General features: G+C 34.4%; 1 protein-coding gene across 1 annotated transcript in view; it reads left to right on the top strand.

The window, feature by feature from the left end:
• The window catches only part of Ddx1 (ATP-dependent RNA helicase Ddx1), a 45,970-nt gene extending 33,432 nt beyond the window's left edge, over positions 1-12,538 (top strand). The window contains exons 21-31 of the mRNA XM_089245665.1: positions 1,894-1,968; positions 5,171-5,230; positions 5,360-5,411; positions 5,570-5,716; positions 6,548-6,639; positions 6,781-6,853; positions 7,137-7,209; positions 8,380-8,422; positions 8,676-8,774; positions 11,998-12,118; positions 12,253-12,538. Of these exons, the coding sequence (XP_089101791.1) occupies positions 1,894-1,968; positions 5,171-5,230; positions 5,360-5,411; positions 5,570-5,716; positions 6,548-6,639; positions 6,781-6,853; positions 7,137-7,209; positions 8,380-8,422; positions 8,676-8,774; positions 11,998-12,118; positions 12,253-12,383 (966 nt within the window). The 3' untranslated portion in view covers positions 12,384-12,538. The remainder of the gene's footprint in view (positions 1-1,893; positions 1,969-5,170; positions 5,231-5,359; positions 5,412-5,569; positions 5,717-6,547; positions 6,640-6,780; positions 6,854-7,136; positions 7,210-8,379; positions 8,423-8,675; positions 8,775-11,997; positions 12,119-12,252) is intronic.
• Positions 12,539-13,217: the final 679 nt, after the last annotated feature.

Raw genomic sequence — 13,217 nt, 5'->3', positions numbered from 1 at the left:
CATACTTTCAATTACAAAAAGTTTTCAAATGACATGCATCTTTTTAAAATGCCATAATTTTTTGAGGGGTTGTGATACATATAAAATGAAAAAATTAACTTTTTATAGGCCTACAGTCCCTGTGCACTAGAAAAGCTCACACACATTGACAAAAACTCCATATTTTTAAATGCAATATTTATAGAGATATTTGACTCTGAATTTTTCAGCATTTATCGGCAATAGTTTAGGGTGTGGGTCGCTAATTGGGAAAACTTGAATTTCAAATGTAAAGATTCTGTGAAAAATTTAATTGCCATTGTGACTGAAAAAGTAGTTTCACTCTTGAATAATTTTGATAATAAATCTTTTCAAGTCGTTGCTTTGCAACAAAACCATTATTTCATTTGCGCTTTTATATGACCACTGTTCATGCGCAGATCCAATGCAATGTGTTGGGAAAGCGATTTATTGTGTAGATTAGTATGATCGTCCCCTGTATTATTTTTTTTTTTTTTTTGGTCAGACTGATTTTTCCCATATTATCCAGCTCTTGGGAGGGGGGGATTCCCTCTCAAATCCTTGCCTGCCTAGGGTTCAAAGTTGGACCCCTCCACATTTCATGCAATTTAATTCTATGTGCCGAAGAAACATTTTCAACATTTTTTTTTTTTTCATTTCACTTTTTCCCCAAAAAGTTGAATAATTATTTTGTTATAATTTTGTCCGAGAGGGGATGAAAATTATCTGAGGTGGCAAAAAGCGATGAAAAGCTTTTAAATATGCAATGAAGTAATTATTAATTAAATACAGTTGTTCAATAGTTCATATAATTTCATTTGTGTACAGTCTCTAAAAATGGGGATTCTTAAGCCAGTACAAACATGCCAACATAACAAGTCGCCAAAACATTGTAATTTCTCATTTTTAAATAGCTCGATAAATATTGCATATATAATAAAGCAGCAGGCCTATAAAGCAGTTTTTTTGCATATGACTTTTCAAAGCCAGTTCTACATTTCACTAATTAAAATTTTTAGCACAGAAGGAGTGTATAAGAAGTTGTTATTATTTTCTAATGTATACGACTGCTCAAAAAATTATGACATTCTAAGAAACCGCATGTCATTTGAAAACTTTTTATAATTGAAAGTATACTTCTAAACTTAACGATTGCAGAAATAGTCCTATGGACAAACAATTTAAATCTCCCTGTATAATTGTAAAAGAGATTAAAATTGGAAGTGAAAGTTTGCAGATTGTTATTTTGAAATGGGTGTTAGTCAGCAGGCCAGATATGTGAGATCACTGCTGCTTTGGAATCCCAAACTGTTGCGCTTATAGTGTTATGTCTATTGGTCTTTTTTTTAAGAACACCTTTTGCAAGCAAGACGGAACCCTTTTTGTGTGCTGTAGGTTGTGCATCCCTGATATCAAACATTCCATCTTTTAAGACAAATAACTATCATTGCCTGGCAAAATTATTCAAAATAGGACACTGGTTTTATAAGGTTATAAAGGAGGAATAAGAATTTGATCACGTTTTTGGGATTGTAATTTTTTGTCCTGTTTTGTTAAGAAAATTTCATTATAATTTCTGTGAAGCATAAAAAACTTTTTGTTTTTAAAATAGCCTGTTCTTAAAATACACAAGAAATTGTGGTTTGTTTATCAGTACGTATGATAATACAATCGAATCCTGTTATAACGAACTCCAAGAGACCATAGAAATCACTTCGTTATAACAAAATTTTGTCATTAAGGAATTCCAGGTAATTCAAAATGTTCCTACGTAAACTTTTCTGGAAGTTCTATTCTTGTTAAAACAAGATTTTCACTATAATGGTATTCGCGACTGTATTTGTGCAAGCTTTATGTGTTGATGACTTAACATTTTTGTTTTCTGTATCATAGGAGAGATTGATGCATTTTCCAACATGGGTTGATCTGAAAGGGGAAGACAGTGTACCAGAAACTGTGCATCATGTTGTAAGTACCTGCTTTATTCACATAAAGAACCATTTTTGCATGAGGTATATTTAGTTTTAGATTAACAAAGGGAAAAAACATTAAAAATAAGAGTGTATTGCAATTCAATAAGTTTATAAGTGTATAAATATTTAATGGTCGTATTCACTGAGCGACTGTTAACCGGCCAATCAACTAATATGCGGGTGAATGCTAAAGTGCATGTTAGAAAAGACCGGTATTCTTGGCTAACCAGCGAGCTGCTGGCAAGGCCATGGCATTTAACAAGTGATGATGATCTTGATGCTGATCCGTTAATAAAGGTCATGTGATCAAATTCTTCTTTATCTCTGTACTGTCAACACCGCACATACCTATTTCCACATGCTTTTCCTCTCCGCTTTCACTTGTTTGTTTTATTCGACAATTTTGTGTTTTTGTTTGTTTTTTCTAAAATGGAGCTGGATAAGGAAAAATTTCAGCGCCTTGAAGGAACTGCTGATCGAGCTTGTCACTGAGGATGCTGCCTTGTGGGAAAACAAAAAAACAAGTGCTTTCCTCAACTGGCAGAAGTAGCTAGCTTGGGAGAGGTTGACTGAGGAGTGCAATGCAACTCCCGGGGGTTTTATTCCCCAGAACAACCCCTCAACTAATAAATGTGTATAGGTTAATGAAAAGGACAACACAGGCCAAAGTAGTTGAGGAGAGGATGCAGGTGGTGAAGACTGGCGGGGGTGTATCTGCAACTTCGATAGTTACTCCACTGGAGGAAAGGGTATACGCTACCGGAGAATGCAAAGTACCTATGCCTAATTCAATCAACTCTGAGGATTATGAGCTGCAGTGTGTTAAAGGTGAACATGAAGAGCGTTTCCTTCAGGATGTAGCCTGCTTATAGAACAATGTTACTAGGAACAATGGTCAACCTTGATGCTGGCTGACTACTGACACAAGAGATGCTCTTCTGTGCTCAACATGTGCATGCTGGAAAGTGAAGCAACATGTCAAACAGTAATGTTCGCTGTGTGTTTATATGTGTGTGGTTTTTTTTTTTGGTTTTTTTTTGTGTCTCTATGTATTGGCGAGGTTTCTATATATTTGTGGAGGTAATTTATGAAAAAGTAATAGTTACAATCAAAATACTATACAACACTGTGGAGGACACTACTAAACACCATGGATGCTCTTTACTCGAAATAAAGAGGGCTGAGCCGTTGGCATAAATTTACTGATGGGAGAGCTAAAAAATTTTGTAGAGGAGGGGGCTCATACCCAGTATCTCTATCCGTGTTTTGGAGATAGTGGCAAATATATGATTAATATATCACACGTATATATATATATATATATGGAACCGAGTGGACCTATGTGACATACAAGTGTAGTAGGCCTATGAGCTGAGCCCATTTTTAATAACAGAAATTTCCTAGATATGGGAGGTTCGTGACTCAACTTTTATATACAACAAATATATTATAAAAAATTTTATGCAACAAATATATGAAAATATGCTTACCTCCCGCATGTCTAGCCAGTCCAGCAACATATCGAGAAATTTGGTTGATGGCTCGACAACTTGATTGCCAGTTAATAATTGCCCATTGCATAAAAACATAGGGCAATACAAAATTTCTCTGCGTTAGACAGGCAATTATTGATATTGGTATTCGTTGGCAAATCATCTGCTATCATAGACAGTATTTGTTCAACAGTGCTAAGATTAATGCAATACCTTGCCTTAAAATCATTGTTTGATAAAACATCCATATCGGTCAATCTGCCATTATAAAGAAATCTTTGAACGACGTTCAAAATTTTTGTTGGCTTCAAGCGTTCTAATATCGTCAAGAAGTTCATACCGATCCTCCATCTTGTTTCTGGCAAACAACACTTATCATGCATGCGTTAACATGCCTGTTATTTTTCAACAGCCCAAATATCAGTGGCTACATTTTCACAAAAAAACCAGCTGCTAACCAGTCTGTGAAGTGCTGAGAATACTGTTTTCCAAATAACCATCATTTTAGCATGTGCTTGCATGTTAGCAGCTGTCTGTGAATATGGCCATAAGTGTCTAATTTCACTAAACAACAAAAATTGCCATTTCTTATGTAGTTTGTTATGCTAAACACTAATTTGACCATAAAAAAAGCTGGATTGACATAAGTTTTTGCAGAAATTGTACATTTAATACACATATAAATGAACATAATACATTATTAAAACACAACATAAGTATATAGAAAACGAAAAGAAAAAAAAACCAACACAAATATATGGAAACTTCAATATATAGACATAACATCACTATAGAAAGAAACGCAATACAAATACATAGCAACGCAACAAAAATACATAGAAATGCAACTGTATTGTGGCAAAAATACATAGAAATTCAACTGTATTGCGGCAAAAATACATAGAAATTCAACTGCATTGCAGCAAAATAGTTCATTTATCGCATCTGACATGTACTTGGCTTTGCATCGTACTTGTGCTGGACATAAAGATAATCTCTTACAAGTCCAGCTGTAGTTAACTAGTATCAAAGTTGGTCATTTTCCCTTGTAACATCGTTCTATGGTCCTTACCAATTTTATACCATACCATACAATAATGCTCGTAAAGCACTTTTTTAACATTTAACACGGTAATATCTCAAAAATAAGAGCCAATCAAACTTTTCCATGGTGATATTCCTGTTCAGCAGGTCAAAATCATTCGGAATCGACTTATGTTTTCAAGTCAAATGCAATTTCATTATTGTCCAGTGTTATATGTTTTAAATGTTAGTGTCTGAGTTCTCCAATCATTTTCCTCTGATCATGATCATATTTTGTTCAACTTTTAATAATTATGAAGGTTAAATTTTTGCCCTTTTTTTTCAATTCAAGTTCTAATAGAAATTGTGAGGGTTTTTTTCGAAAATCATTAGTTATGTTTAAAACTACTATACTGAGATGACATAAAAAAATTGATTATTGACTTGATTTACTCAAAAGTCTCATCAACTAACATACTTATCTCTCACTTTATGCTCACTCTTATGTCATGAGCTTTATTGTCATTGCGCTGATAAGCTTTTGGCTGTGAATTTTCTTATCAAACCTACTATGGGAAAATGTGAGATAAGTCTTAAATCTGCTATTGCAGTATTTGTTGGGTTTTACGGTGTTCAAAAAAACATTCATGAAGTTATTGTATTCCCTTCAATATTTTTCAGGTGTGTATGGTTGATCCAAGAAAAGACACTTCGTGGACGAGTATGAGACGACGCATACAGGTTTTTAGATCTTATAATCGGCACACGTTTCTTTTTTCTCAAAATTATATTTATTTAAATGATTTACCATTGTTGTTACTGTCCTTGTATGTGTTTAGTGATATTTAATCAAGCTTTTCACTATTACAGACTGATGCAGTCCATGCCAAAGATAATATAAGACCAGGTCTTGAAACACCAGGTAAGAGGTCTTATCATAATCACTTGATTGTCTAGTTAAGCAAATAAACTAAATGTTCTTATACTGATATTTTTTATGGTTTATATATATATATATATTTTTTTTTTGCCACTGCCACCCCCATCCTTATTATTGACGAGTGCTTTCTCCTTCTGCAGAGACTCTTTCAGAAGCTGTAAAGTTACTAAAAGGGGAGTACACTGTTAGAGCTATCAATGAGCAGAAAATGGATCAGTGCATCATATTCTGCAGGACAAAAATAGACTGCGACAACATGGAAAACTATTTGAACCAAGTGGGCGGAGGTAAATAATCTCCTAATACAATTGTGTTGGAATCTATTAATCAGCTTATATTTGTGAAGTCTACAGAGAGATTCTCAAATTATATAAGGTTCAGAAGAAAGGTTCTAGATTCTCGAAGAAAATGCTTTGTGAAGCTGCTGCTTTTACCTTTTGAGACTTTCATCTCCCTTCCCGCAATGAAAACAGCCCTAATTGATATCTTCCCAAAAAATGTTTCCACTAATACTTTGGAGGAAACTGAATAAAATGCTGGTAACGTACAAAAGTACTTGTTCACTAGTAAACATAATCTACTTAAGTTTAGCGCATGTCTGATTAGTACACATTTATTATTTTAGTGGCAACAATATAATACATTTCCATTATAAATTTGCCTGAGTCATGCTATGCCATGAGCAAATCTTTTTTATTACTTAAAGTTCTAAAAATATGTAGAACTATCGGGGGGGGGGGGGGTTAAATTGCGAAGCATTGTTAGAAGCCATTGAAAAATTATTCCTTATATTATGAATGCAGTTTGGTTGCTGGACTCAAATTCAGATTCACTGTGACGTTTACTCAATTAGTATTTTCTTCTCTCAGAGATCAGAGTTTATAAACAATGGTAAAATATTATTATTCCTAAAAGTAAAGCAGTGGGTATGTTTCATCAAAATGTTTAAAATATGTTTTATAAGTGAAGTCGTATATTTGATTTTTCATTGTATCTGGTTGTATTTTCATCTGACACAGATGATGCGGCCAAATATTTTAATATAAATTTCATAACTCGTGAAATCAAATTATATCAATTCATGAATGTATTGAGTTGATAATGTATTAAATTTTCAGGTGCATATAACCGCAGCAATCCATATTCTTGTGTGTGTTTGCACGGTGATCGTAAACCTGCAGAGCGAAAAGGAAATCTGGAGAAATTCAAAGTATGCAATTCTGGTTTTTTCTTTTGTTTTGTAAAAATTATCATTACAAATAAATTTTTAAAACGTGATATTTTGTTTGCATATTTCTGAATTAATTTGTTGAGGTACATTGGAATCAAACCGTGTTTATTTAATTTCTAGAGAGGTGAAGCCAAATTTCTTATCTGCACAGATGTCGCTGCTCGTGGTATTGACGTGACCGGTGTGCCTTATGGTAAGTACATATATTCGCATAGTTTTGCATTCCAGTAAGCAACCATATTTACTGGTATACAAGGTACTTTTTCTCCTTTATAAAAATGTTTAAAAGGGGAGGGGTTGTAGTTAATACGGCAGTATTAAGTGCGTGATTGAGTGTACAAAAAAATGAGTCTGCATCTTTTATTCTGGTATTTCTGGTGTGCGCCTGGAAGCACAATTTCCAAATGGTAAAGCTGCAGCTAAAACGTCTATATAGAAGAACAAGTTACTTATATGTTTGTGTTTTCATTTTACAGTGATCAATGTCACTCTGCCAGATGAGAAAAATAATTATGTGCATAGGATTGGAAGAGTTGGTCGTGCTGAACGGTAAATATTTATTAAATTAAAGGGATTTTTTTTCTTTTAGTATTTATACTGCATATATAGAACACTTGTGCATAATCTTTTCAGTATACGAGCCAGAAACTTGTATATATAGGGTGACCTTATAACGCGTATTTTACGGGATGCTCCATAAAATACATTGTTTTTTTTTAGTTGTGATAATTATAGTCAAATAAATATTACACATTGCGCATATTTGTCAAAGCTATGCATTTTTTTTTATGGCAAGTCAAAATACTCATTATTTTCTGCAGTTGGTGATTTTTTAGATATTTTAGTAATAGTTTGCAACTTGTTGGGTTAATAAATGGAATAACTTGGAATAAGTGGTCGGCTGAAGTTGGTTTTCTGTGGTTCCCAACTTCAAGGCGTAAATGCGAGCCGATCTCCCCGTTAAAAAGTCTCGCCACAGAGAGCAACAGTCCTATAACGAAAAATCATTCAATCATAACACTTCACTCATAGTTTGAAAAACTGGTGGCAGATGGTAGCACTACACATAACAAGCATTACAGAGAAACAAAAAAACTTCACGTCAGGTTTCACTACACGTACACGCACATTACCGCGTGTACCGATTCGTTGGGGGTTCCGCGAGGGGGGGTTGGCGGGGTGCATGTGTGGTGTAGCAGTAGTAGGTAGGGTAAAAAAGGGCTCGGGGATCCATGATGTTCTTAAGTCAGCCACCTCGTTGGGCAATTTGCCTGTTGTGGTGTTGTATTTGTATCCCTAACTTCCCTTTCCCCCCCCCCCCACCCACCAGCGATCGTGAATTCTAATGCAATTGAAATGTTTAAAAAGAAATACGACACTCATAAGGGATAAAGCGAAAAGCTATCCATACTTATACCATTTTTTTTATGTGTAGTTTATTATATATTCTCATAATTTTTAGTTAGTTTTTTTTTCGTAATAATTGCTCTTATTTTAGGTTGCTGTATTTTTGTTATATTGGACATCCATATTTTTTATGGTCATTCGCTTTCAGACACCACGTTTTGCCTGTTGTGGCCTTTGTATTTCTATTTAAAAAACTGATTTTGTAAGTGGAAAAACTTCAGGAGACCATCAATATTGTTCCAAGGTCTTAATTGTACTATTTAGAATTATCTTCAAAATTTGCAGTACATAATTCTATGTTTTGTTTTGTAGGATGGGACTGGCAATATCATTAGTCTCTGCAATTCCAGAAAAGGTGATATTCTACTATTCAAGTTGAAATAGTATTTATTGATAGTTCAATTTTTTTTTCCTTTGTTCTTCGGGGAATAGAAGTGAAATTAATGTGTCATCACAAATATTCTGAGATACTTGTACACACACATATGATTTTATCAAGTAGTAAAATTATGCATGTATGAGTATTCTATATAAATTATTCTGTTCTATTAACATCCGTGTGAATAACATAAATGTGAAATATGATGACATAGCTGTGTTTTTTGTAGGTGTGGTATCATTCAAATTGTCAGAACAGAGGCAGAGGCTGCTATAACACAAGGCTTACAGATGAAGGGGGTTGTTGTATTTGGTACACTGAACCTCAGGTGAGTGGGTTTTCCCCCCTCCACCTACTCAAATTTCTTCAATTATTTTTTTTTATGCAGTATAAACACTGTATTCTATCATGTACAGGGTGATTCTAAATTCATGAGACGAACTGATTTGATAGAAGACTCAAACAATAAGTTTTGGTTATAGAATGTGCAGTCAAATCACAATAGCAAAGGTGGTAGAGGGCACAACAGTACTTCACCAAAAAAAATCATATTTTTCAGACAAATTTGCTGCGATATGTGCTATCAACCATTCGAGGGTGCAAGAACCATCAAGGTTATACTGCACCAAACAATGATCAAGCAGTAGAATGAATGACGACCTACATCACGATACAGACATAACATGAGAAATACAAGCATTTCCATCTTTATTTCAGAAAAGGGATGACAGATGGCAGCATGAACACTAAACAAGAGCAACTCAACAACATAAATACGTTAGGGGCTGCACAAACTCAGAACACACATTCGGGCATGTGCCGATTCGTTAGAAATTCCACACAGGAATGTGTACGAGGTACATGTAAAGTTAAGTTGTAGTAGAATTTTCGTTACCCAGGTTGCGCCGTGAGATGGCCTACCACATTGCAATACCTTCCCTGCACCCTTGACTAGTTGATTGTACTTATTGCAGTAGATTTGTCAGAAACGTGTGTGATATTTGCTTTTGGTGAAGTGCTGTTGTGCGCTCTCTATAAACACCCTTTGCCAGTTTTGCTATTGTGATTTGACGGCACATTCTCTGTGATCAAAAATGCTCGTTTAGGTGTCTAATACCATCTCTTCAAGTTTGTCCCACAAATTTAGAATTACCCTTTATAGTGATCAGTGATTACATTAAAAGGGGGGGGGGAAATCATGATCAAACATACTGTACTTCCTGCATTAGTCGGCATGGTGAGAAACACTAAGGGAGACCTACGTGCTGGCAGTATCCGTATTTTCTGGCATCCCGGGAAATCCCAGGAAATTTTTAAATATCTGGACTTCCGAGAATAAAATGAATTGTTTGATTTGAAACTTGTCGGTTATTTGCATTTCAGGATCCTTTGTGCTTTACAAACTATTATTTCACATTTGATTTGCTACCATAAATCTTGGTTTATTGCAAATGTCTGATTTCATTCATTCTTGTAGATTAAATGGGCAAAGTGGAAAAATCAGTGCACCGCAAAGTATTTTTGTATTCTTTGATCATGTGTTTAAATAATCAGAGCAAAAGTTTGAAGAATTACACTGCAAAACATGATACGATAAAACCTTGATAAGTTGTTACATTATTGATAAATTATGATGACTTAAGCGAAGTGTCATCAGTTTCAGTGTGCAATACTGTGAAAATCATTAATTCATTGTAATATAATATTTAATTAAAATATGAATTGAAATCACTATATTAACAAAATTTATAGATTACTAAAGAAAAAAACTGAATTTTAAACTCTTTTGAGCTTTTAGTATTTATTTTAATATGGTAAAATACACACTCTGGTACACTTATGATTTATACCAGTTATTTTTTATTTAGACTCATCACAGTAACTGTTAGAATATTATAGTCAGCTTTTCTCTCTACAACATAACTATTGCACATTAATTTTACACATTCGTGACATTTAATTTCAGTGCTTTGAATTCTTCATCAGTAGTTCACGATATAGCTATAAGATAATCTCAAAACATGGCCTACTTTTGAATTGAGGTTGCCTTGCGGAGGAAAAAGATATTAGAAGGCTTCATCCTGTGGGGGGGATATCTGGTTTTTCAACAGATATTTTGTCAAAATTTGAAGCCTCAAATTAGTGGGGCCCATACAGAAATCAGGTTCAGTTCATAGAGTCCTAATGTTTCAAGAACTTTATTTTTAGTTGGCAAATGAACTACCCCAGTGTAACTTTCGTCACTAGATCTGTTTCGTTTTGGTACATAAGACTTTTATGATCACTTTTGAACATATAGCAATGCTGTTATCAAGCTCTTTCTGTAAAGGACGCCTTAGAAATCATCTGTTCCTCTCTCTCTTTCGAACTTTTCCATAGTGACAAGTTAACTGAAATTAACGACGAGTAAACGAGAGTTTAATAACATTTTAATCTATGAGAGCTGGAAGGGACCAAAGCAAATTGACAACTTAACAAGTTTTTACTGTGTTGTACGAAAGCAGCAACATATTCTTCAATCTTCTGAACATGTAAAAAAAAGTGAAAATTTTTCAACATTGGCAAAGCATGCTTTTTACAGTTTAACAACTATTTCAATTTTGATATTTATTCAGTATTTAATATACTAGATTGATATCGTTCTTCTGAATGTATCACGTGATCCTTATTGGACATAACTTTGCAACAATACAGCTTCACACAAGCAGGATCACGAATGAGCATCAGGAGTCATCCCAACAACGACAAGAATCAAGATTGAGCTCAGAATTATTTTACTTTGATTTCACAGAATTTAAGCCGCAGATTTTTTACTAAATTTAGAAAGATTTAGTTTCATCATAAGTCTCCTTGCTCTGCTAATATGTTGTTCATTCCGTCGAGATCAGGTCAGCTCCAAGTATAGCCTGAAGTCTGACAAGAGCTCCTCAGTACCAAAATGACGATTCCCTTAGCTCCTTATGTCTTACAAAATGAAGTGGAGTGGAATTTAGGAATGGAAGTCGACAGGAGGGCTACGTCATGACTTTGAGGCTCTGACTTTTTAAGTAGGGTTCAGAAATGCAATCTGTGAGACAAGTGACAAAGTATTATAAGCACTTAAGTAATTATAAGCACTTATTTGAATCTTGTGGTCCCCCTCTCCACTCACTGCTGTTCTGCACCATTTCAACTTTTCCTGGATACTGGGAATGGCCAGACTCCAACATTCAAAAACCTGGTGTCCCTTGATCATTATAGCATGCCATCTAATGCGGGAAATACAGTATTTGTGAGTGATTCCGGGAGGGAAGATTCATGTAGCTACGTAGCTTAGGTGCTTGTGTATGAGCCAATCGTTATGGATGTGAATGAAAGTGTGAAAGAATTATTATGCTCATCAAAATGTCAAGTTTTTTTGCAGAATTTAAATTTAAGTGCTGTAGATTTGTGTATTGTGGTTTTTCGCACCTTCTTTGCCAAAAATCAGTGTTCCGCAAATTTTTTTTTTTTTTCGAATGCTCTTTTGCTTTGTCAAGCAATCATTGGTATATTTCATCCATTGCTTACAGTATCTGGCTGACATCGAAGATCATCTTAACTGTACAATTCAGCAAGTGGAACCCGACCTTAGAATTCCTGCTGATGAATTTGATGGGAAGGTTTCATACGGCAAAAAGAGAGCTCACGCAGGTGAAAATATGTTTGATATGACTCCATACATTATCTGTTGACTCCAGTTTTATCGATAGATAAATGTGTATCACCCAAATATACACTAAATATCTGTTCTTAATTAATCTCCTTCCATCCTCATTTTCTTGCAGGCACTAACTACCAGACTCACACTGCACAAATGGCTCCTACTGTTCGGGAGTTAGCAGAACTAGAGACGAAGTCACAGTCATATTTTATTAAACGATATTGTGCAAAGGATAAAAGTTTTTTGAAGCGATGAGATTGCGCTGTAAACAATATGAACTTTTTTTTTCTCTTTTCAAAGTCGTATGATGCATTGGATCTGTTGACCGCAAAAGCCAAGTTTTTGTGTTACTGAACTTAATGTTTTCTAGTGTAATTATTGATGCGATGAAGTAAAAGATTCCACTTGAATGACCAGTGGTGGTAGCTTTTCACACATTCTTACTTAAATTGCAAGTTTATTCTACACATCAAATGCACGTGTAATTTGAACCATAGGTGCTGATTCTTTTGATTTACCCGGAAGACTTCTGATTTTTTAACCTTATTAAAATCCTCCAGTCGAAAAACAAATTCTTTGGATTTTTCATATGTTTATAGAAAAGTACCTGAAAATAACCTCAAATTGCAAAAATGCGAAAATAAGAAATCCTTAAAGAAAATCCCTCGGTTTTTGCAATCCTAGACAAATAATGTTTCCTCGACAAAAATGAAGAAAATGGGGATTTGGAAAAAAATTGAAAATCGTACGTTGTTGCCAAATGTGATGCAAAAATTAGTAAAATTGCCAATTATTGCTAAAATCTACAATAGTAGGAAATAAAACGCAACTACAAGCTGTGGTGGATTACAATGAATTGTACAGAAAAATAGTTTAAACATTACAAAATATGTAAGATAAATATTCCTATTTATAATCGTGATTATCATAATGTAATTTATAAGTTGCAAAATTACTTTAATTAATGGATGGCAACAGGAATGTCTGCCATGTTTATTTCGTAATTTTAGCAAAGAATAAAAATTCAAGTGGGTTTCTACGAAAATATGGGGAAAAACAGGACATGAAAAATAAAAGTCTGGGCGGCCA

This window comes from Pholcus phalangioides, unplaced genomic scaffold (assembly GCF_987345545.1).
Source record: "Pholcus phalangioides strain wild (caught in Gottingen) unplaced genomic scaffold, Ppha-v1.0 ptg000016l_1, whole genome shotgun sequence".
Classification (NCBI taxonomy): domain Eukaryota; kingdom Metazoa; phylum Arthropoda; class Arachnida; order Araneae; family Pholcidae; genus Pholcus; species Pholcus phalangioides.
This window is presented reverse-complemented; position numbering and strand designations above follow the sequence as displayed.